General features: G+C 59.9%; 2 protein-coding genes across 6 annotated transcripts in view; one reads left to right on the forward strand and one right to left on the reverse strand.

The window, feature by feature from the left end:
• BICDL1 (BICD family like cargo adaptor 1) overlaps positions 1-1,388 on the forward strand; it is a 79,539-nt gene extending 78,151 nt beyond the window's left edge. For 2 of the 3 annotated variants that reach the window (XM_012097904.5, XM_004017411.6), the window contains one exon: positions 58-1,388. In XM_012097904.5, coding sequence (XP_011953294.2) covers positions 58-219 — 162 coding nt within the window. In that variant the 3' untranslated portion in view covers positions 220-1,388. The remainder of the gene's footprint in view (positions 1-57) is intronic. The other variant, XR_009597045.1, reaches the window with a different exon arrangement.
• Positions 1,389-1,892: 504 nt separating this feature from the next.
• On the reverse strand, positions 1,893-19,444 carry RAB35 (RAB35, member RAS oncogene family). Of its 3 annotated transcripts, none has more exons than XM_027956609.2 (6): positions 19,259-19,444; positions 13,922-13,972; positions 10,563-10,686; positions 5,454-5,578; positions 5,212-5,336; positions 1,893-4,125 (listed from the first exon to the last, which is right to left on the reverse strand). In XM_027956609.2, exons 1-6 carry the CDS (start codon positions 19,308-19,310, stop codon positions 3,997-3,999), a joined length of 606 nt encoding a protein of 201 aa, XP_027812410.1. In that variant the 5' UTR covers positions 19,311-19,444; the 3' UTR covers positions 1,893-3,996. The 3 variants fall into 3 exon arrangements, with proteins under 3 accessions (XP_027812410.1, XP_042090003.1, XP_027812411.1); XM_042234069.2 differs by lacking the exon at positions 19,259-19,444 and adding an exon at positions 14,661-15,140; XM_027956610.3 differs by lacking the exon at positions 5,212-5,336 and having other exon boundaries at positions 4,019-4,125; positions 19,259-19,407.
• Positions 19,445-19,621: the final 177 nt, after the last annotated feature.

The raw sequence follows: 19,621 nt of genomic DNA on the forward strand, positions 1-19,621 counted from the left end.
CCTCCCCAGCCTGTCCTGCGCCAAGTCAGCATCCTCACCCCACCCGTCTGCCCGCAGGATGACATGCACAGGGTCATTGACCGGCAGCTGATGGACACGCACCTGAAGGAACGCAGCCGGCCTCCCGCCACCCTCTCCCGGGCCCCAGGCCTGGGGCGTGGGGACGAGCCCAGCACCACTGAAGGCAAACGGCTCTTCTCGTTCTTCAGGAAGATTTAAACTGGGAGGAGTCAGGCCAGCGAGGACGGGCACACTGACACCGACTCAAATGGGGGCGTGGGCCGGGGCCCAGGGCAGCACGTGTGCCCGCCGCGCTGGGCCGGGCTCAGTGGCCGCACTGTCCACTCGCCCGGGGGCCGCGTCCTCAAGAGGCCCCGCCGTCTCTGAAGGCGGCTCTCACCGGGGCGGCCCGAGCCATGTCCCCACTGCCGGGCCCGTCCTGGGGTCCACTGCCGCGGGGCGGGGCTCAGGCTTTCAGAGCAGCTGCCATGCCCGGCTCCAGGCACCGCTGCCCTTCTGCTCTGGATCGGGGAGAGAAGCGGAGGCGCACTCCGCGTGCCCCTGAGGCCCTGGCTGCCCGCCACGGGGGCCTTGTCCTGCTGGGCGCCAGGCCCAGGCCTGGACCCCGTCCTCCCACAGCCCCGGCCCAGGAGGCAGCCCCTCACCCGCGTGCATGCACCCCCGGGCCCGGAGCCCCGGCCTGTGGGCCTGACAGCTGGCTCTTCTGGCCACAGCGGGCCCAGCCACGGCTGAGGCCGTCCCCAGCCTCAGAGGAAGCAAGGCCTGCCTCCCCGCGCGTCGCTGCAGGCCTTCCTCCTCGGCAGGGCGCTCTGCGGGCACAGCCCTCTCCCCTTCCCGGCGGCGCTCCAGCCCCCGGCCCCCCGCCTACCTAAGTTCTTGGCTCCGCGGAGCACGTCCAGGCCACAGGACGGCTCCGAAGGGGTCTGCGCTCAGCCACAGCGCCAGGCAGCGTTGGCTCCACAGGGTGGACGCCTCAAACTGCCCACCAGGCCCACGGAAGGTCACCCCAGCGACCTCCGACTCCTGCTAGTCCTCAGCAACCGCTTCACCTTCTCTGCTGAGGCCCCGACTCGGACTCAGAGGCACTGGGCTGAGGCCGCCCTCAAGCTGCTTTACAAGGATCATCTCCGTCCCTCACGGGGAAAGCACAGCAGGGATGAGTGGAAAGAATGTACCTACAGATATGTACAGACACAGTGCTGTACAGACACAGTGCTGTAATTTTGTATGTAGCAACCATGTAAATACATGTATGGATTTTATAATATACATATTATATATGAATCTATAAAGGCATATTTTTAGAAAAACAGCACACCACTGCTTCTTTTGAAAATAGTCTAAGAATAAAATGAATTTCTACAGAGCTTCCTGCCTCAGTCACTGGGTACCTGGGGCAGTGTCTGGGCAGAAGGCAGAGTACAATTTCGATCCACTGGCTGGTTATGCAAAGGCAGAGTCCCCCACGCCCCTGGGAGGTCACCTCATGCGTTGGTATCAAGTCAGTGGATTCAGCCAGGAAGGGGCACGCACACACACACCCCCCACCTGGAGGGTGAAGGCAGGCATCAGTGACAGCTATTTTGTGAGCTGTGACCCAAGGTGCCACATCCACCCTGGCCCTGGGCTCCCGGCCAGCACTACAGCTCCCTGGTGTCTTACCGTGTGTGCTGCAGTCAGAGCGAGGAGCTCAGCCTGGCCCCACCTTTCACGTACAGAGCCACCCTGGCTTCTGAAAGTGTCCTGGGGCCTCGATGGACACCTGTGCGGGACTCAGACCAGAACAGACAAGGGCTAGACGCAAGGGGTGGGGAGCTGCCAGGCCCACCCAGGGCACAGCTGGAGGAGAGCAAACAGACCCTGCAAGAAGATTTGGCAGCTTGAACCTTTATTTTTAGTATTTTTTTTAAAAAGCATAATTAGAAACTTTCAATACAGAAATAATCCTAGCAAACCATTTAAAAGTGTTGTTGACAGGAAGTTCACATCAGGTCCACCAGAACGCTGGTCCAGCCCTGAGTCCCCCCCACCCCCACCCCCCATTCATGCGTGAGACACTCTGCGGACGGGCACGCTGCCATCACCGAATCTTCCCCCCACCTGGGTCTGGGTGTCCAGCAGCCGGAAGCCACGGAGGCTTCTTGCCTGTGCTGGAAACTTGCAGGACCCCCCACCCCTTATTGCCTAAATCTGCGAGCTCTGCCACACCAGCGTCACCGGAACGCTCAGGGCTAAGCCCCGATTCTCCACACCCTCTGGGGACCTGGGGTGGCTGGGACAGTCCTGAAGACTGAGACCGCGCTATGGCCCCGAGCACCCAACCCAACGGCTGCCTGCTGCCAGCCCCCAGCCCCACCTCCCCAGGCCCGGAGCACCCCCACCTCGTCCCGTGGCTCCAGAGTGAGGAAGGCCGGTCACCCAGAACCGAGGGCTTTTGGCAGTCTTGGGGAAGTGGAGACAGGTCAGACGAAACCCCCAGTTTTTATTGATTAAAAACCCACCAACAGTGACATGGGAAATCTGCAGTGAATCTGTGATGTGATTGTCCAATCGGGGCTTGACCTGGAAATCTCCTAGGAAAGGAAATCTAATAGAACACATCATGGTGCTGAAATAAATTATTCCCAGGTTACATGATCTTTTAGGGGAAAGGTGAATGAAGTGTCTCAAAGGGGAGATAGGGTAACCATAATCAAGTGCAAAAGACCCTGGTTGTTCCTCCAAGGGCACCAGGGCGAGTCATGGCTGGCGCCCAGCCCAGGCGGCCATTCCCTACCACCCGCCAAGAAATTCTCATGCTGCCTTTGTACTGCCAACCCCCAGCCCCGCCTCCCCAGGCCCAGAGCACCCCAAGGCCGCCTACATCCAGCTCAGAGGCACCATCCCCAGGACCCAGCGGCCCGACACCCGTTCCCCCACACTGAGGGGTGCCAGGTGCTCATTGGAGACCCATGACTCCAAGGGAGGCCCCTCCTTTCCCACCAGGAAATGGCCAGGAGCCCAGCTCCGTGGCAACAGGAAGCCATTTTTTCTAAAAACACTGGACCCAGAGTGAGGAGGCTGCAACTTTTGCTGCTGTGCAACCAAGCCTCAGGAAGAGAGAAAAAAGTGAGGAACTTAATTCATTTGATTTGGCTTCACTTTTATCTGTTAAAATGACGCTCCTTAGCAGACGCCCAATGGCAAGCCCATCTGTGCACAAACACACCCCTACCTTTCTGTTGGAACCCAAACAGGTTGGTATAAATAAGTCAGAAGCCACAGCTCCCCTAGGTTGTAGCTGAGGCATCTGGAAGGCAGGACAAGAAATCTGTGGGCCAAAGGGCAGGAGTGATCCCTCCTCTGGAAGCGAAGGGCCAGACCTCCAGGGGGACCCCGGGGCCCACCTCAAGGCGGGATCCCCCAGCTGCTGGAGCGGTGACGAGGCGGGATGGGGAGGGGTGGGGGCCAGCCCTCCAAGCAGGGGGAGACGCTGATGCCGGTGAGAGAGAACGAGTCCCGTGGAGCCCACGGCACCACCCCAGGTTGGCAAAAGGTACTTGTTCTAGAACGTGATCCTGTCCTCTCCGGAAGCTGCTGGCGGTAAGTCGGGGTAGGGTGGGGAGGGGAGGGGATGTCGCAGCAGGCTGGCACGAAGGAGGCAAAAGCCGGAGCAGGATGAGGGTGGCGCGCTGGTTAAAGCGATATACACTATGTACAGACTCCGGTTAATCAGTCCGCTTGGCTGGCAGCGTCCTCGCCAGCCTGGGCGCTCGGCCGGGGGACAGGGGCGCCGGAAGGGAAGGGCAGGCCGTCCCACACCTTCTTGGCACTCGGGGGGGGGGGAGGAAGTCCCGACGGCGCCTCCCAGTACAAAAACGTGGAGAGAATTCTTTAAATAACGGCACGGAACTGAGACTGTCCCCCAGGAGAGGAGCCCCCGGCCCGGGGCGGGGGGCACGGCAGCAGCGCAGTCTCTGCAATGGGCTGGGGGCATTAGCAGCAGCGTTTCTTCCGTTTACTGTTCTTCGTGAGCTTCACCACGTCGTTCTGTTGTTGCTGCTGCTGTTTTGCTAGGTTGTCCTTCTTTGCCCGGAGGACCAGCTCTGTGATGCAGTTGAACATCTATGAGGGTGAAGAAGGCAGGGCGGCCTCAGACAGGGGAGGAGGCCCTGTCACAGCTGCGCCCCCCTCATGCTGGTCAACGCAGCCCCTCCCGCCTCCCCGGGCCCAGCCTTCCAGTCCACTGGGGGCTGTTTCTGCACATCTGTCTTCAAGCCCCATCTAGAAGGCGGTGAACTACAGAGGTCAGAAAGGAAAAGCATCAAAGACCTCTGAGCTGTGTCTCGGGGAAGTCAGGCTCAGGATTTTCCAGCCTTTCTGTGAAAGGACAGAGCTCCTTTCCTTCGGCTGACACCTTGGGCAACACAGATAAAGGTGCCCCTGCACTGGTGACAAACCAGAGTCTGCCCACGCCACACCACCTCACCGCACGTCCTACTGAGAACCGTCCCCCCCAGCTCCCTCCACTCCTGGGGAAGGAATCAAGTACAACCTAGGGGGCAGGCCTCACCCCACCCCAACCTACACGAGAACGAGGAGCCTGGAAAAGGCTCAGGGCCCCGCCGCAGGCCCCCAGGGGAAAAGCCCACAGTGTGACCCTAGCCGGACGCAGGGGCGCAGGGTCCCCACTGCTGGGCAGCTTGTGTCCCAGGACGCAGGGGGGATCAGCCCCCTGGACCCCTGGGCTCCAACCCCACAGGCAGGACCTTCCCAAAAGCTCCCAAGCGCTTCCAGCAGCCCCGGCATATGTGGCGCTCAGCCTGCCTGGGGTGTACCTGGGGCCAGCCCGGACACTCACCAGCTCTGGAGGCCACAGCAAAGCAAGCTGCTCTGCAGGCCGAGGCCCAGGGAAAGAAAGCCAGAGAGTGGGGAGAGGGGACAGTGCGGGGCGGGGAGGACTGAGTGGACGTGCGCCCGGCTGTGGGGGCAGGCCCACATCTGAGGCAGCCTCTCCCTCAGGACTGCTAAGGTGCGAGGTGGCCCCAGCAGGGGGATGCCCGGGCGCGGAGCCTGGTGCACACAGAGGGCACTCGATCAGTGGCCGCTACGACGATGCTGTGGGCTACCCGCCCTGGCGGCCAAGGCAGAGTCGGGGGCAGTGGGGGGGAGCGGTGCCCGCGCTCCCAGCCCTTCTGGCGCAGGCCTCACCTCTTCCACGTTGACATTCTCCTTGGCGCTGGTCTCAAACAACTGGATCCCCATCTGCCCGGCGAACTTGTAGGCGTCTTCGGTCTCCACCACCTTGCGCTCGGGATCGTCGTTCTTATTCCCCACTGGAAGGCAAGGCAGAGTCAGCCCGCCCCGCCCCCGCCCCGCCCCCGCCCCGCCCCGCCCACTGGCCGCCCCGCCCCGCCCCCGCCCCGCCCCGCCCACTGGCCACCCGGCCTCACCTAGGATCCGGCACACGTCATCACAGTTCTGGTTGATTTCATGAAGCCACCGCTTCACGTTGACAAAGGATTCAGCGCTGGTGACGTCGTAGACCACGATGACCCCATGGGTCCCCCGATAATACCTGTGGGACCAGGGTCGGCGTCAGAGCTATGGCGTAAATAAGGGCAGCCCCTTCGCAGGACCCGCCGGCCTGCACCCGGACAGCGGGTGGGGAAGGCAAGGGCCCGTCACCCCAGGCCCAGAGGCCTCAAGCTGGACGTTGGGGCCTGGTCAGCACTGCCGCTCACCCTGCTCCCCGGGCGCAGTGCGTAAGGAGTGCCCCGCCCTGCAGGGTCAGCCAGATTGTTCAGAGGCAGCCGACAGCATGAAACTTAAGTTGTTTCCTTTTTCAAGTTCAGGCAATGGGGCGTTCCCTGATGGTTCAGCGCCTGAGACTCAGAGCTCCCAGTGCAGGGGACCAGGGTTCGATCCCTGGTCAGGGAACTAGATCCCACCAGCAGCAACTACGACCTGACTGCTACAACTAAAGGTCTCCTGCACCGCAACCAAGACCTGGCATAGCCAGGTAAATAAACACAAAAAGAGAATACTCAGGCAAGGTTTACATTCGACAGCATATTATCACTGTGCTCTTTGACATCCAAGAAAGTTTTTCTGTCCTCAAACCTGTCTTAGTAAAATGCTATTTCAAGGACAGGTGCCACTTGTGAGGCCTGCCAAGGTCTGTTCACACCCCAGGGGATGGGCAGGCACCTGCCTTCCTGCCACTCCAGGCACGTCCAGGCTGGGTCTGAGGTCAGCGGGAAGGGCTTCAGGCAGGAGGGAGCTGCCTCAAAAGTTCAGGGGGACAGGCAGGGAGCACAGGCCTCATGGTCCTCCAGAGAGCCAGCTCCGACCCAGCGGCCAACACGTCACCTCACCCGGCACGCGGAGACACTCACTCACAGGAGCCTCTGAGAGGGAGAGGAAGACCCCCTGCCCATAAGAGACGGGCTCATGGGTGGACAGTGGCCTCCCTGAGCCAGCCCGAAGCGCCTCCACCTCCTGGGCCCGCAGGACAGCAGGCCCTCCCCGGTGGCGGTCCTGAAGCAACACAGGCCCCGTGAAGACGGAGCCGGCCAGGCCGCACGTGCACTGCGTTTTCAGCCGCGCCCAGCAGCGCTCTGGCACACTCCTCACAGCCCCATCACACAACAAAGTCAACCGAGCTCCGCCTCTGGAAGGCGGTGTGGACCTGGGAAGGTTACTGCACACACCTCATGGCACCTTGGTTCCCTCAACTGTAAAATGGGGGTACCAGGAGGTAACTCTGGGGGTGGCTGTATGACTAAGGTGACAATACATGTTTTCACAAGGACCAGCTCTTTATCATCACCATTAACAGTCCTTCAGCGACACTCTGGGCCCCAGAAGTGGGCAGAAGAAAACCAAGGGCAGTGAGGGCGGCTCCCTTGGGCTGGCCACCAGGGAGGGAGAGCCGCCCGCTCTCCACTCTGGGACCCCGGCTGACATCCGCTGGGGCTTCGTCCACCCACAGCTCTGCCTTCCTGGGGACAAAGCCCTGCCCTGGGCAGCCCGAACAATCAAGCCATCCACACCCTGCCCCCCTTCCCCCCAGATCATCACCTGGGTCCACCTGGGGGTCGCCCACCTGAGCACGTACAGGAGAGCAAGCCAGGAAACAGGGAGAGGAGGGCGACAACTGTCCCCCACCAGCAACGGACATGCGAACAGTGGACAGTGCTTCCCAACCCTCCTCTGTTGAGACAACCCAGGATGCCGAGAAATGGCGGAGGGAGACCAGCCTGGGTCGTGGAGCTCAGGTGCCGGGCCGCCGGGCCTGTCACTCCCCCACCATCAGGCACCACGTCCACGTGCCACAGCTTGGCTCTGTGCCAACACGACCGCGATGCTCTCCGCTCACCCGCTATCACAGACAGGCAGCCACCACGTCCCCGCTAGGACAGGAGGCTTGGTGAAGGGGCTGCCGGCAGCCATGGCCCAGGCCGGGCCTTCCCTGCCTCGGCCTCTCCCACCACCACCCGACCCATGCCCCCAGCCACACCGCTCAGGGTCAGCGAACCCCAGCCGCCACAGGCAAGAAGCGGTGAGGGGACAACAGGGCATTCGTTCTCAGTGGGCAGACAGGATGCAGTCTTAGTTTCTCTTTTAGAGCCCTGAATCAGCAGGGGCCACGCTACTGCCCCCAGACTGCCCCACCCCTGACCTCTTCCCAGCTCCTTCCCTCAACAACCCCCCCAGCCTCCCAAGTGCAGCGCACCCCTCCTCCAGCCTCCTGGGACAAACCCAGCTTGCCCTCAGGTGGCCGAGGAATTCCAGTCCCCCTAAAGGATGAAGGAGGCAGTTCAGCCCCTTCCTGCTGCCCTGGAGGGAGCTGACCCCAGCCCCACTGCCTGGCCTGGAGCATCTCTTGTGGCCACAGGCCCAGCGTTCTCGGCTGGTTTTAACCCACAGGAGCCACCATAGCATCTGCCGCTGGCTCAGCCCTCGTCCCTGGGGGTGGGGGGCCAGCAGAGGGCGGGGCCATGGATCCGTTAAAGCGCGGGTCCCCAACCTCCGGGTCGCAGACCAGCACCTCCTGTCAGATCAGCGGCAGCATTAGATTAGAAATAAAGCACAGTAAATGTCAGGTGCCGCACGTCCCTGCTGGTCCAGTGGCTGAGCCTGTGCTCCCAATGCAGGAGGCCCAGGTTCGATCCCTGGTCAGGGAACTAGATCTCACATGCCATGACTGAGAGTTCGAATGCCGCAGTGAAGACCTGACCCGGCCAAATAAATAAACTTAAAAAACATACGTCACGTGCTCGAACCGTCCCCAGGCCATCCCCCTACCCCCAGACCGAGGAAGAACCACCTTCCATGAAATTGGTTGCTGGTGCCAAAACGGCTGGGGGACAGCTGAGTTAAAGGCAAGAGACTTGGCATCGGGCAGACCTCAATTCAACTCCTGCCTAACTGACCAAGCCAGGTCCCTCCACCCTCTGCAGGCCTCACTTTTCTTGTCCGTACATGGAGAGAACCACAGGACTCTTTACTAGGATTAAACGAGATGAAGCAACCACAGTCCTTGGCGACAGTCCCGGCCTAGAGGAGGACCCCTGGTCAGTGCCCATACCTCGCGACACCGACAAGAGGTCCTGGTCTCATTCAGGCCTGGAAGCTCGGGTGGCCCAGGCGCATGGCGTCCAACTACCCTGGGAGCCTTGGCTCCAGCTGCCCCTCAGCTCGGACCTTGCTAGCAGCCGCTGACACAAGGGGGCTCAAGCAGCTCATCGGGAGGAGGCTGCATAGACCTGCCCTGCGAAGCCCCCAGGCTCTCAGGGAGGCATGGCCCATGGCGCGTGTGCTCATCTCAGGGCTGGCCCAGTGACCGGACCCCCTCCTGCTCCAGGGAGGCTCAGGCTCCAGCCCCCAAGCCTCCAAGCCCCCAGGGCCACCCACCCACCGGTCTGTCACCCCCACACCCCTAGCTGGCACCCCCGGGTTCCCCCGTACTCCCAGCCACCACCCTGGGGTCTCTTCACCCCGACACTTAGCACCCCTGGGATGCTCAGCAGCCCCGATGGGCGGCCAGCCTGGGGGCCGCCCGCCTCCACCTCGCAGGGAGGAGAGGGAACTTGGTGGTGCTTCCCCGAGAGCCCCCCACCACGGGACCCGCTGGGGGAGGCAGAGGAGAGGCCAAGAGGAGCAGCAGCCACTCCGGGCTGGGCCCGGCTCCTACTCTGCACACACCCCTCAGAAGCTCCCCCATCCGTGTAACTGGGGTGATGAGAACACCAACCGCAGGGAGCTCCATGGAATCTTCTACGTGAAGCCCAAGCACATGGGACCTCGCATTAATGCAAACCCCAAAGACAAGCCCCCTGGAAACTAAACAACTGAGATTTTAGGCAACTTGCCCAAGGTCACACAGGGGGCAGAAATGTAAATTCCGAACCACCTGCCTTCAAAGTCCTGTTCTTTCCCAGAACCTGTTCCAGTAACAGCCCAAGAACTGAGAGCCACTCCGCAGGACCCAGCACACAGTCGGGGGCTCCAGCCAGCTTTCCACCCATTTACAGCAGAGACACAAAGGTCCTGCGGCAACAAAGGAGGGCGACCCTCAGGGTGAGCTGGGTCTGTTTGTCGCTCAGTCATGTCCGGCTCTTGCAACCCCATGGACTGTAACCCACCAGGCTCCTCTGTGCCTGGCATTTCCCAGGCAAGAATACAGGAGTGGGTTGCCATTTCCTCCTCCAGGGCATCTTCCTGACCAGCGACTGCATGAACCCAGGTCTCCTTCACTGCAGGCGGATTCTTTACCATCTGAGCCAGCAGGGAAGACTCCAGGGTGCGCCGGGTCCCCAGTCAACAGCTTTGGGAGGCAGAGGAGGGGGCCGCCCAACAGCCTCCCACCTACCAGTGCTCCTTCCAGACCCCCAACAGAGAGACGCCCCCTCCACGTCAGGGTGATGACAGAGCTGGCCCCTCCAGCAGGCGAGCTGACGCTGAACAAGAGTACCCTCGCTGCCTGAGTGTCTGAGCGCCTGGCGAGGCCAGCACCAGCTCTGTGACCCCATTTTAAAGACAAAGGAGGGACTTCCCTGGTGGTCCACTGGTTAAGGCTCTGCCTTCCAATCTCAGGGACACGGGTTCGATCCTATGGTCCACGAAGCCCCAAGCATTGAGCCCGTGCTCCACAGAAGGCGAAGCCCACATACCGCAACCAAGACCCAGCGCAGGCAAAATAAATAAATAAATAAATACGTAAATCTTTAAAAAATAAAAATAAAGACAAAGGAACCAGAGGCTCCACTGACTGACGCACGCGGCCCTGCCAGCCCCAGAGGGAGGCGTGAGGCTACTGCCCACCACGGGCAGGACTGCACGCGCCCCGTCCGCTTCTCGGGTCTTCAAGGGGAAGAGCTGCACTCGGCCAGGAGCACACCTCCCCACAGCCTTGGGGGCGCCCAGAGCCATTTCCCAATGTCGGGGGCCAGGGGTCTGAGTGGGGACCGGAGATCTATGTGGAGGCAGGGGGCCTGCCGGGGGGGTGGTCTAAGAGGGGGCAGGGGGTCAGAGCGGGCTGGGCCAGCCTGACTCACGTGGAGGTGATGGTGCGGAAGCGCTCCTGCCCAGCCGTGTCCCAGATCTGCAGCTTCACTTTCTCCCCGTTGATCTCCACAGTGCGAATCTTGAAATCCACTCCGATCGTGGTGATGTAACTGCCTGCACACACAGGGATGTTAGCACGACCCAGGGCCACCCCGGTCAGACTGCATCCTCAACAGCCCAGGTGACCCTGGGCTCCACCCCGCCCAGCTCACTCCAAGTGCCTGGAGGACACAGCCCTGGACAAAACAGTCTGAGCCCCAAGGTGAGGGCAGGAGACAGGCTACAATGAAACAAAGTGATACAGAAGACAGTTTCAAGAGCAATGAACCCACCATTTCCTCCAAGAGGAAATGAGAGAGGGGCCATGACTGTGGCGGGAAACGCTCCACCAGAGTTGCCCAGGGACCGTGGGGGACCACGGCACACTCTGGGTTTCTCTTTCCTACTCCATTCCAAACATTTTAAACAACCCACAAAATTAACTTTCTAAAGCATAAACAAGTCATACACTCCCTGTTATATACAAAATAGATGACTAACAAGAACCTACTGCACAGCACAGGGACTCCACTCAGCACTCTGCGACAGCCTAGAGAAGAGCCTAAAGAGCGGATCTGTGCGTATGCGTGGCTGATTCACGCTGCTGGACACCTGAAACACAGCAACGGCAATCAACTATACCCCGATTTTAAAAAACACACACAGACAAGTCATGACCTGCAATTTGAAAAACTGCTCCAGGCAGAAGAGACAGCAGCAGAAATAGCAATGGTGCATGTGTGTGTGTGTGGGTGTGTGTATGTGTGCGGTGTGTGTGCCTGTGAGGGTGATGTGAGGTTGAGCACACGTCAGGAGGCGGGGGGGGGGGGGGGGGGTTCCAGGTCAGCTCTCAGCTTTTGCAATGGGTGTGTGGGGGAGGGGGGTGTGTGTGGCGGGGGGAATGATGTGAGGTTGAGCACACGTCGGGAGGCAGGTTGGGGTGGGGGTTCCAGGCCAGCTCTCGGCTTTTGCTCCGTTTTCAAGAGCTTGGACTTTCTCTCGTGTGTGACAGGGAGGCATTGAAGGGTTTAACCCAAGCATGAGCGGCATTGTAAATAGCTCTCCAGAGGCATCTGTGTGAAAGATGGTGCTGGAGAGAATTTCTGGCAACAGAACAGTCTCATCCAGGCTTTCAAAGGCCCGAATGCTAGGAAGCAGGTGTCCCCAGCCTCCAAGATCTAATGCCCGACGATCTGAGGTGGAGTTGATGTCATCATGATAGAATGAAAGTGCACAATATAGGTAATGCGCTTGAATCATCCTGAAACCCTAAGCCCCACCCCGCCCAGCCTGTGGGAAAATCGTCTTCCATAAGACTGGTCCCTGGTGCCCAAAACACTGAGGACCGCTGCTAGGAGGAGCCCACATGCTCACCCGGGGCCGCAGACAAGAGTGGACAGTGGCCAGGAAAGGCCAAAGCTCAGGGTCGGGCGGAGCTCAAGGAAGGCTCTGGGGCAGAAGTCACATTTGGGCCTGGCCTGAAAGAACAGGTACAATTTCCAAGGCTGCGACCAGGCCGGGGAAGGACATCCTCGCAGAGGAAAGGGCGGAGGCAGAAGCACAGAGACCAGGGTGGCCTCTGGTTCTGCGGGGACCGGGCTCTGCCGAGGAGAGCGGCCCAGTACCCAGCGCCGTGGGCCTGTGAAACACGGCTGACCACTGAGCAAGCGAGCGAGCTGGCGAAGACACAAAGGAGGACGAGACAGCAGGAGGAAGGAAGCTGGACAGGGGGCTAAGGACAGTGTGAAGGCCAGCGGTTTTCAGCAGGCGGTGGTTCAGGCCTCCCCTCCCCGCCCCCCGGGATGCCTGGAAACATCACATGTCACAGCTGGGCCAGGGGTGGAGGACGGGGGCACAGAACAGCCTCCACAACAAAGAACTGCAGGACCCAGAGTGTCCGTGGTCCTAAAACGGAGAGACCTTGCTATGAACTCAGCTCGCTTAAGAGAGGTCCACTGAGGTTTTTAAACAGAAGAGACCCTGCTAGAGACAAGAGGAGTTCAGCAGCCTGGCATGGGTGGGCAGGAGCTGCTGGGATGCCTCAGGTGAGAACCAACCATGGTCTGAGCTGGTAATAAGAGTGGAGAGGAGGAGACAGGCTGCAGCAGAGAGCCCTTTGAAAGCGCCGAGCTGACAGGGCAGAGGGGAGGTTTCCTAGCACAATGGCAAGTGCCCAGTGGCTGCCGTTCCTGAACAGCAAGCACAAACCAGCGATGTCTCCTGAGAGGCCACTTAGTCCCGGGCCCTCCTCGCAATAACTCTGTGTGGCAGGGATGGTCGTCAGCTCCTCTTTTAAAGAGGAGGAGCATCACGCTCACGGTGATGCAAAGAAGCCAACTGTTTCCAATGTCACACCACCGCTGTCAGGAGAAACCCACCTCTCCCCCGAGAGAGAGGCGCCTGCCAGGTAACCACTTCCCTCCACGGCATCGCAGGGCATTCCTTCAGTCCGCGGTCAGAGAGGCCAGGCCAACCCGAAGCCTCTGCACCGAACCGATGAGCTCCAGCAAAGAAAACGCGGCCCACCAGGATCGGGGAAGCAAGATCAAGCGGGCAGCACTTTCCGCCCATCAGCTGAGCAAACATGAAGACCACTGAGACCCAGCGGCGATCTGCACTGACAAGGGGCTCTTCTGAGCCCTTCAGCTTCGCGCAGGTGTGAAAGGCCAACTGGCAAGACCTGTGAAAACCTGAAAAGCACGTACCCCCTGACCTTGTAACTCCGCTTCTACACAGGAATAAACATAGTGTCCCGAGAAACACAGCACCATTTGAGAGAGGCTACCAGAAAGCAAGCAAGCGCGCGTCAAGAACGGTGTAGATCAAGCACGTGCACCCCTGCACAGCCCAGGAAGCTGCACAGCCACTCGAAAGAACCACAGGCTGCGAGTCGACGTGCAAGGACGATCCCCAACATGCTGGGGGAGGCCAGCGGCCGCCCACCGCAGGTGGGGTGAGGGGAGACCCCGAGCGTCAGTGCGGGGCAGGCCGGGAGCAGCTTTCTCTCTTCTTGCCATTCAGTCTTGCTGTTCGACTCTGTATATGGGCATGTGCTAAGCGTCAGGTTTTTTTTTCTTTCTTTTTTCAATGTTGGGGCACAAAAAAAGACCCTGAGTAGAAAAATGATGGGTCTGCAACTGCTTTTTTTTTTTTTTTCAAGAAGATAGCTGGAGACAGACTGACTAGAGAGATTTCTAAGCTACTCACCACTCCCCCCTTAAATCTGCTGAGGCAGAGACCAGGGTGTACCGGCACCAGGGGAAAGGATTTAAAACCAAAACACCCAGCAGCACCCCAGGGGCACACTCACCTGAGAAAGTGTTGTCTGCGAAACGTAACAGTAAGCTGCTCTTGCCGACACCTGCAGGGGAGAGGGCAGGGGGTGAGAGGCGGCCTGGGTCCCCGATTCAGGGAGACAGCCCGGGGCCCGGCTCTCCAGACGCGTGACAGCGCCCACCTCCCTCCCCAGCCAGCCAGCCTCCCACCGGAACACCCCTCCCTCTCCACCTCTGACCTTGCCCTCCAACTCAGGGTGAGCCCCAAGCTGCCCCCAAGCCAGAGACGAGAAAGGGGTCCACACCCGGCTCCAGCAACCCCTCAAGGAGACCCAACAACAGGAATGAGGCTGAGGAAGGCCGACCCAGTGCTCCTGGCCCCAAGGTGTGTCCAGAACACCGTCCGGAGAACACATCACGTGCAGCACTTCAGCTTGGTGAGACGGGGGCTGTACGGCTGCAAAGCACCCTGGAGACCATCAGGGCTGGTTTGCAGGCGAGGAAAGGGAGGCCCAGACAACTCAAAGCCACTGCTGGCCACTCTCCCGCTGGCCGATGCCACTGGTGGGGAGGGGGCATCTGCCTGACACTCCTCAGTCTGGCAGCTCACAGTACTCACACCGTTTCACTTACCACAGCCTCTCCTATTCCAAGGATGGGCAGGATTGTTGAAACCCCATCAACACCCACACCCGGCAGCATGAGGCCCCAGGTACACCTGTCCCGCCCTCGAGGCCCGCGGGGTCAGCCAAGCACAAAAAGAAGCCCACGCACACATGCCCGCGAGCCTGGCTGCATCTCTGAAGACGAGGTGCCCAAGGCTCCGAGACCTACACACGGGTCTCAGTGCCTTGGCAGGGCTGGGGGGCGGTGCTGGATCTGAGTCCTGCAGATACATGCTGCTCTGGGAGTCTTCCTGCGTCTGCTTCAGGAAGTGGAATAATAAAAAGACCTGGGATTTCCCTGGTGGCCCAGGGGCTAAGACTCCACAATCCCAATACAGGGGCCACAAGTTCGATCCCTAGTAGGAGATCCCACATGCCCCAACTAAGATCCGGCGCAGCCAAGTAAATAATATTTTAAATAAATAAAGAGACCCAAAGTGGCTCCTCTGTCTCACTCCTGTTAAGGAGTTTTAGCAGCACTGCTGAAAGCTAGACGTGAAAAGCTCCTCACCCGGAGTCTCAGACAGTGCCCCTGCACGTCCAGTTCAGAGCTAACTGTGCGTACGTGTGTGTGTGCGTGCTCCCCAAACCCGCAGAAGGCGAGGCCTCTGCCCCTTCCCCAGCTGACCTAGGCATCCTCTCTGACCATCTCCTCTGGGGACCTCTCCCAGTGGGTGAGTCGCCCAGGGATGCCCAGAAGAACCGGTCGGCCTCACGGAGCGAACCAGGCTTGGACTGTCCAGGAGGCAGGCCGGCGCTGCTCTGAGCAGACAGGTGCTTCAGCCCCAGGCCCACCACTCAGCGCCTGTGCGCTCCGGGCCCACTTCCTCATCGCTGCCCCCGCGAGGCTTCCTGTCGGCTGGGCCGGGGCGGGGGGAGGAGGTGGGGAGCAGATCCCGGCCGGCCCCTCGTGGCAGCGCTCTGCCCCCAGCCACCACCCTACGGGCTCCCTGCTTCCTCCCTGCGCCTCCTGGTCCGCTTACTCAGCGAAAACCTTGTGTCTGGGCCACGAGTTCCTCCAGGAAGGGGATCCCACCTCATTCGCCCTGCATGGCTCTGGGGCTGGAAGCCAGGCCCAGCATTTAGTAGGCGCCAACAGAACACTGTTCAGTGAACTTGAGACTAAACCAGGGCCGATCACAGCCAGCCATGCCACCTGACGCTACGGCTGCAGCAGGAAGAGGAGCCGAGGCGCGGCTGTTCAAACTCTGGGGGGGGGAAGCGGGAGCAAAGGCCTAAGGGATCAGGGTACACCCTCTGCATGAAGCAAGAAAGCAGCAGCGTCCCCCCTAGCCTGGCCTTGGAGGGTGGGGGAGGGGAAGGGTGGGGCTTCATTCACCCCAAGCTCATCTGCAGAGCTGCTCAAAACCACTACAGTCACCCCGTCAACTGCTGCTTCAGGCCAACACCCACCTCTGGCCTGGCGGGTCCCTCTGGAAGGGAGGGAAACCCACCCTGAGAAACGCGTTTCCTAAATGTCCCTGAAGAGGCAGCCTTGGGAACACACGCAGCATCCACAGAAGCAGGAAAGTGCAGGGTGCCTATTGGCCTTCACCTCAGCCGAAGTCAACAACCTCCCCACGGCCACCCCAGCCCATCACCCTCGACCCCACAGGGAGTATAAGCCCGGCCCTTGATGCCTTCTGGAAGCGGGGAGACACAGACTCATTCTGTAAAAAACAGACCCACCACTCTCCGTCTCCACCAAACCCCAGCCCTCCCCGCTTCTGCCCCTCGCCCTGCACAGATGCTCTGTCCTCAAAGCCTCCACCACAGGCCCCACCTTGGCCGTGCTCCTCCCGTGTGCTCCAGCTCCTTCACTCCTCCTCGCTCCAGTTCTCTACTGTTGAAGACCCCAAGATCTTTGAGTAAAGCGTGCTCAGCTTGAATCCTGGCTCAGTGGCTAACTCACTGTACAACCTCAGACAAATCACTTCCCTCTCTGAGCCATAGTTCACTCAGCTGTGGAATCAGAGGCTTTAACTTGATCTTCAACACAGCCTGCAGGTTCTAAGAATGAGTTTGGTCGGCCCCCTGGACCGGACGAAATGCTGTTATAGAGCCAATGTCAGAAGCCCCTGAGAGGCCGTGTACAACCTTAGGCACAGAAGAGATGCAAAAGCTGAGGGGCTGTATTCCAGAAGCAAGTACAATGTGGCAGAGTGGGAAGAAGAGCTCTGGATTTCTACAGAAAGGGACTAGCATTCATCGAGGGCCTACGGTCTGCCAGGCCTGACACCAGCTGCTTATAACGCACCATGTGCATTACCTCCTGGCTTTGCCCTGGAGGAGGGCATGGCAGCCCACTCCAGTGTTCTTGCCTGGAGAATCCCATGGACAGAGAAACCTGGTGGGCTACAGTCCATGGGGTAGCAGAGTCGGACACTTAGCAACTAAACAACAACAAGTTTATTATTAAACTATTTTGCTCTCTGTTGACAAAAAACAAAAAAACCTCCTGGCTTTACCTCTGAGGAGCTGTGCAACTTGGAGCAAGTCGACTAGTCAGCTACTCTGAGCCTCAGTTTCCTTATTTGACAAACCACACAAGCAATGGGTAAGAACCAAATGAGAGAGTGTCTATGAAATCGTTTGAAAACCCTTAAGGAAGCATCACATAAGAAACCAGATTCAGGGGAGGGCGAGACGCCAGTCTACCTTGCTCAGCTGCCAGAGCTTAGCCTGAACTTCCAAGGCTACCAGCTCCCAGCCTCATAACCACTGGGCTTTGAGTGTCAGCCCACTGTCAGGGAACGTTAAACTGCAAAGCCTACATCTCCTCTAGTCAACACAGCCTATAGGCTCTGACTAACCGGGAAGCCAGATCCATAAATCCTGACCCAGGGAATCTTCTCCCACAACTAACTTCAGAGTGAAAAATCAATACATCGGAAAGAATGTATAGTGAAAAAGAAGGCCCAAACCACGGCCTGGGTTTCACTGGGAGAAGGTGCATCTTCTGGCTAAGCTTATGCCTTCCATTTTTGTGGGGCTGCACACAGGCCCCAGGCCTCTTGCAAAGGGATAGGGACCTTGAGCGTGGTAAGCTGACCTTAACTCCAAAAGGACAGAAAATCACCCTGGTGCCAGCTCCTCCAGAACCGAGGTGAGGGCTGAGAACGAAGCTCGAAAGGCATAAGCGTGCCAGGACCCTGGGAAAAGCCCAAGGCCATGCTGGTCTCGAGGCTACACAGCTGGTCTGGGTTTCTCTCATTCACACCAGGATGAATCCATGCTCCCCTGGCCACAGCTACTCTTCATCTCCCTCATTAGCCCTTAAACTTTTTTCCCTCCCATGGGCAACCACAGAAACCTCAGCCATCCTTCACCTGATCCAAATCACCAGACACGTCGCGATCCATCTCCACTGTGAGACCACAACCCAGCCACTCGCCTGCTTCTGCCTGGCCTCTGACACAACGCTCCCACTTCAAGGCCTAACAACCCCTCCATTTGGTCCCCGCTTTCCCTAACAATCCATGGGCTCCACCACCAACCTGGCCTCTGCCTCCAGTCACATGATACCATTGTCAGCACTCAACTGAGGTTTGGTCTGTAAATCTGGCACGTTCCCAAGCCTCCTTCCCCATCGTAAAACCCCAGCACCTCAGCTATGCTCCTATAAACCTCCCAGGGCCTGCCTCCCTGACCTCTTGGTCACCCCATAAACCTGCTTACTTGCCACACTCCAAACACCTCTACAACCCTCCACCCTTTCTCAGAAACAAGCCTATCTTTTCTGAAGATGTTGGATATCCACTCATTCAATACATACATATTAGGCACGGACAGGGTGCCAGGCACTGGAGAGGGACTTAGGAGCTCTAAAGGAGGGTCCACTTTTTTGTAATGTTGGCTGACCCACCTTCAGCTCTGTCCAGCAGCGTGCAACAGCAAACACACAGGGAGCGCTATGTGCTCGGTTCTGCACACTGCGTGTGTTTTATCTTGAACAACACTCCATCAGCCCAGCGAGGCGGATCCCACTGCTGCTCCATTTTACAGATGAAGACAGGGAATCCCACAGAGAGAATAATTCAGCAAGAATGTGCCAGACCCGGCGCGAAGTGCTTTACCTGTCTTACTTCATTTAAACTTCACAGGAATCCCATGAGGCAGGTTCTGAGATTAACCCCCCCCCCAACCCCCGCCCGACTTTCCCCAGAAAGAAACCCAGGCTTACAAACACTACTGACAACCACACACCAGGAGCTCCCTTTCCGCCAGGTCCAGTGCAAAGCACTTTTCCAGCTTCATCTCACCCAAGACTCACGTACTACCCAGCGAGGCAAGTCCCCACCTCTCAGACGAGAGAACCCAGGTTCGGAAAGGCGAAACAACTCGCCCAAGGTCAGGGTGAGGAAGCTGGTAGTCCCGAGACCCGAACCCGGCTCCTTCCAACTCCAGAGGATCGCGCGACTGGACCAAGGTCACACGTGGGGCAGAGGGGTCGGCGCGGCGAGCGGATCGGGAGCCCGGCCCCGAGCCCCGCGCGCCCGGCCCCTCCACACCGCGGCCCCGCGCCCCGGCCTCACCCCGGCGCGCCACGGAGCCCCTCCGCGCGTCCCTGGGGCCGCCCGGCCGCCCCGCCCGGCCGCCCGGCGCGGGCCGGCACCTCCCCGCCCGCCCAGCCGCCTGCCCTCCCCGAGGCCCCTGCGGGCCGCGCCCGGCAGGGCCCACGCCGCCTCCGGCCGCAGCGGCCCTCACCGCTGTCGCCGATGATGAGCAGCTTGAAGAGGTGGTCGTAGTCCCGGGCCATGGCGGCGGGGGAGGCGCGCGCGCGCGCGCGAGGGCGGGCGGGCGGGCGGGGTCGGTGCTGGCCTCGGGATCCGCGGCTCCCTCCGGGCTGCTCCGGCAGCGGCGGATCCACTTCCCGAACAAACAGCCGGAACTGACAGAAACACCTCCCTCCGCTCCCCCTCCTCCTCCTCCTCCTCCTCCTCCTCCTCGGCAGCGGCCGCCGCTGCCGCCGCCTCGCTCCTTCCCGCCCCGCCCCGCCACTGCGCAGGCGCAGCGCCTGGTCCCGCCTCCGCGCAGCCGCAGTGGCGGCCGGCCGCGCCCTCTCCGCGC

The sequence above is a fragment of the Ovis aries genome, chromosome 17, assembly GCF_016772045.2.
Source record: "Ovis aries strain OAR_USU_Benz2616 breed Rambouillet chromosome 17, ARS-UI_Ramb_v3.0, whole genome shotgun sequence".
NCBI lineage: Eukaryota > Metazoa > Chordata > Mammalia > Artiodactyla > Bovidae > Ovis > Ovis aries.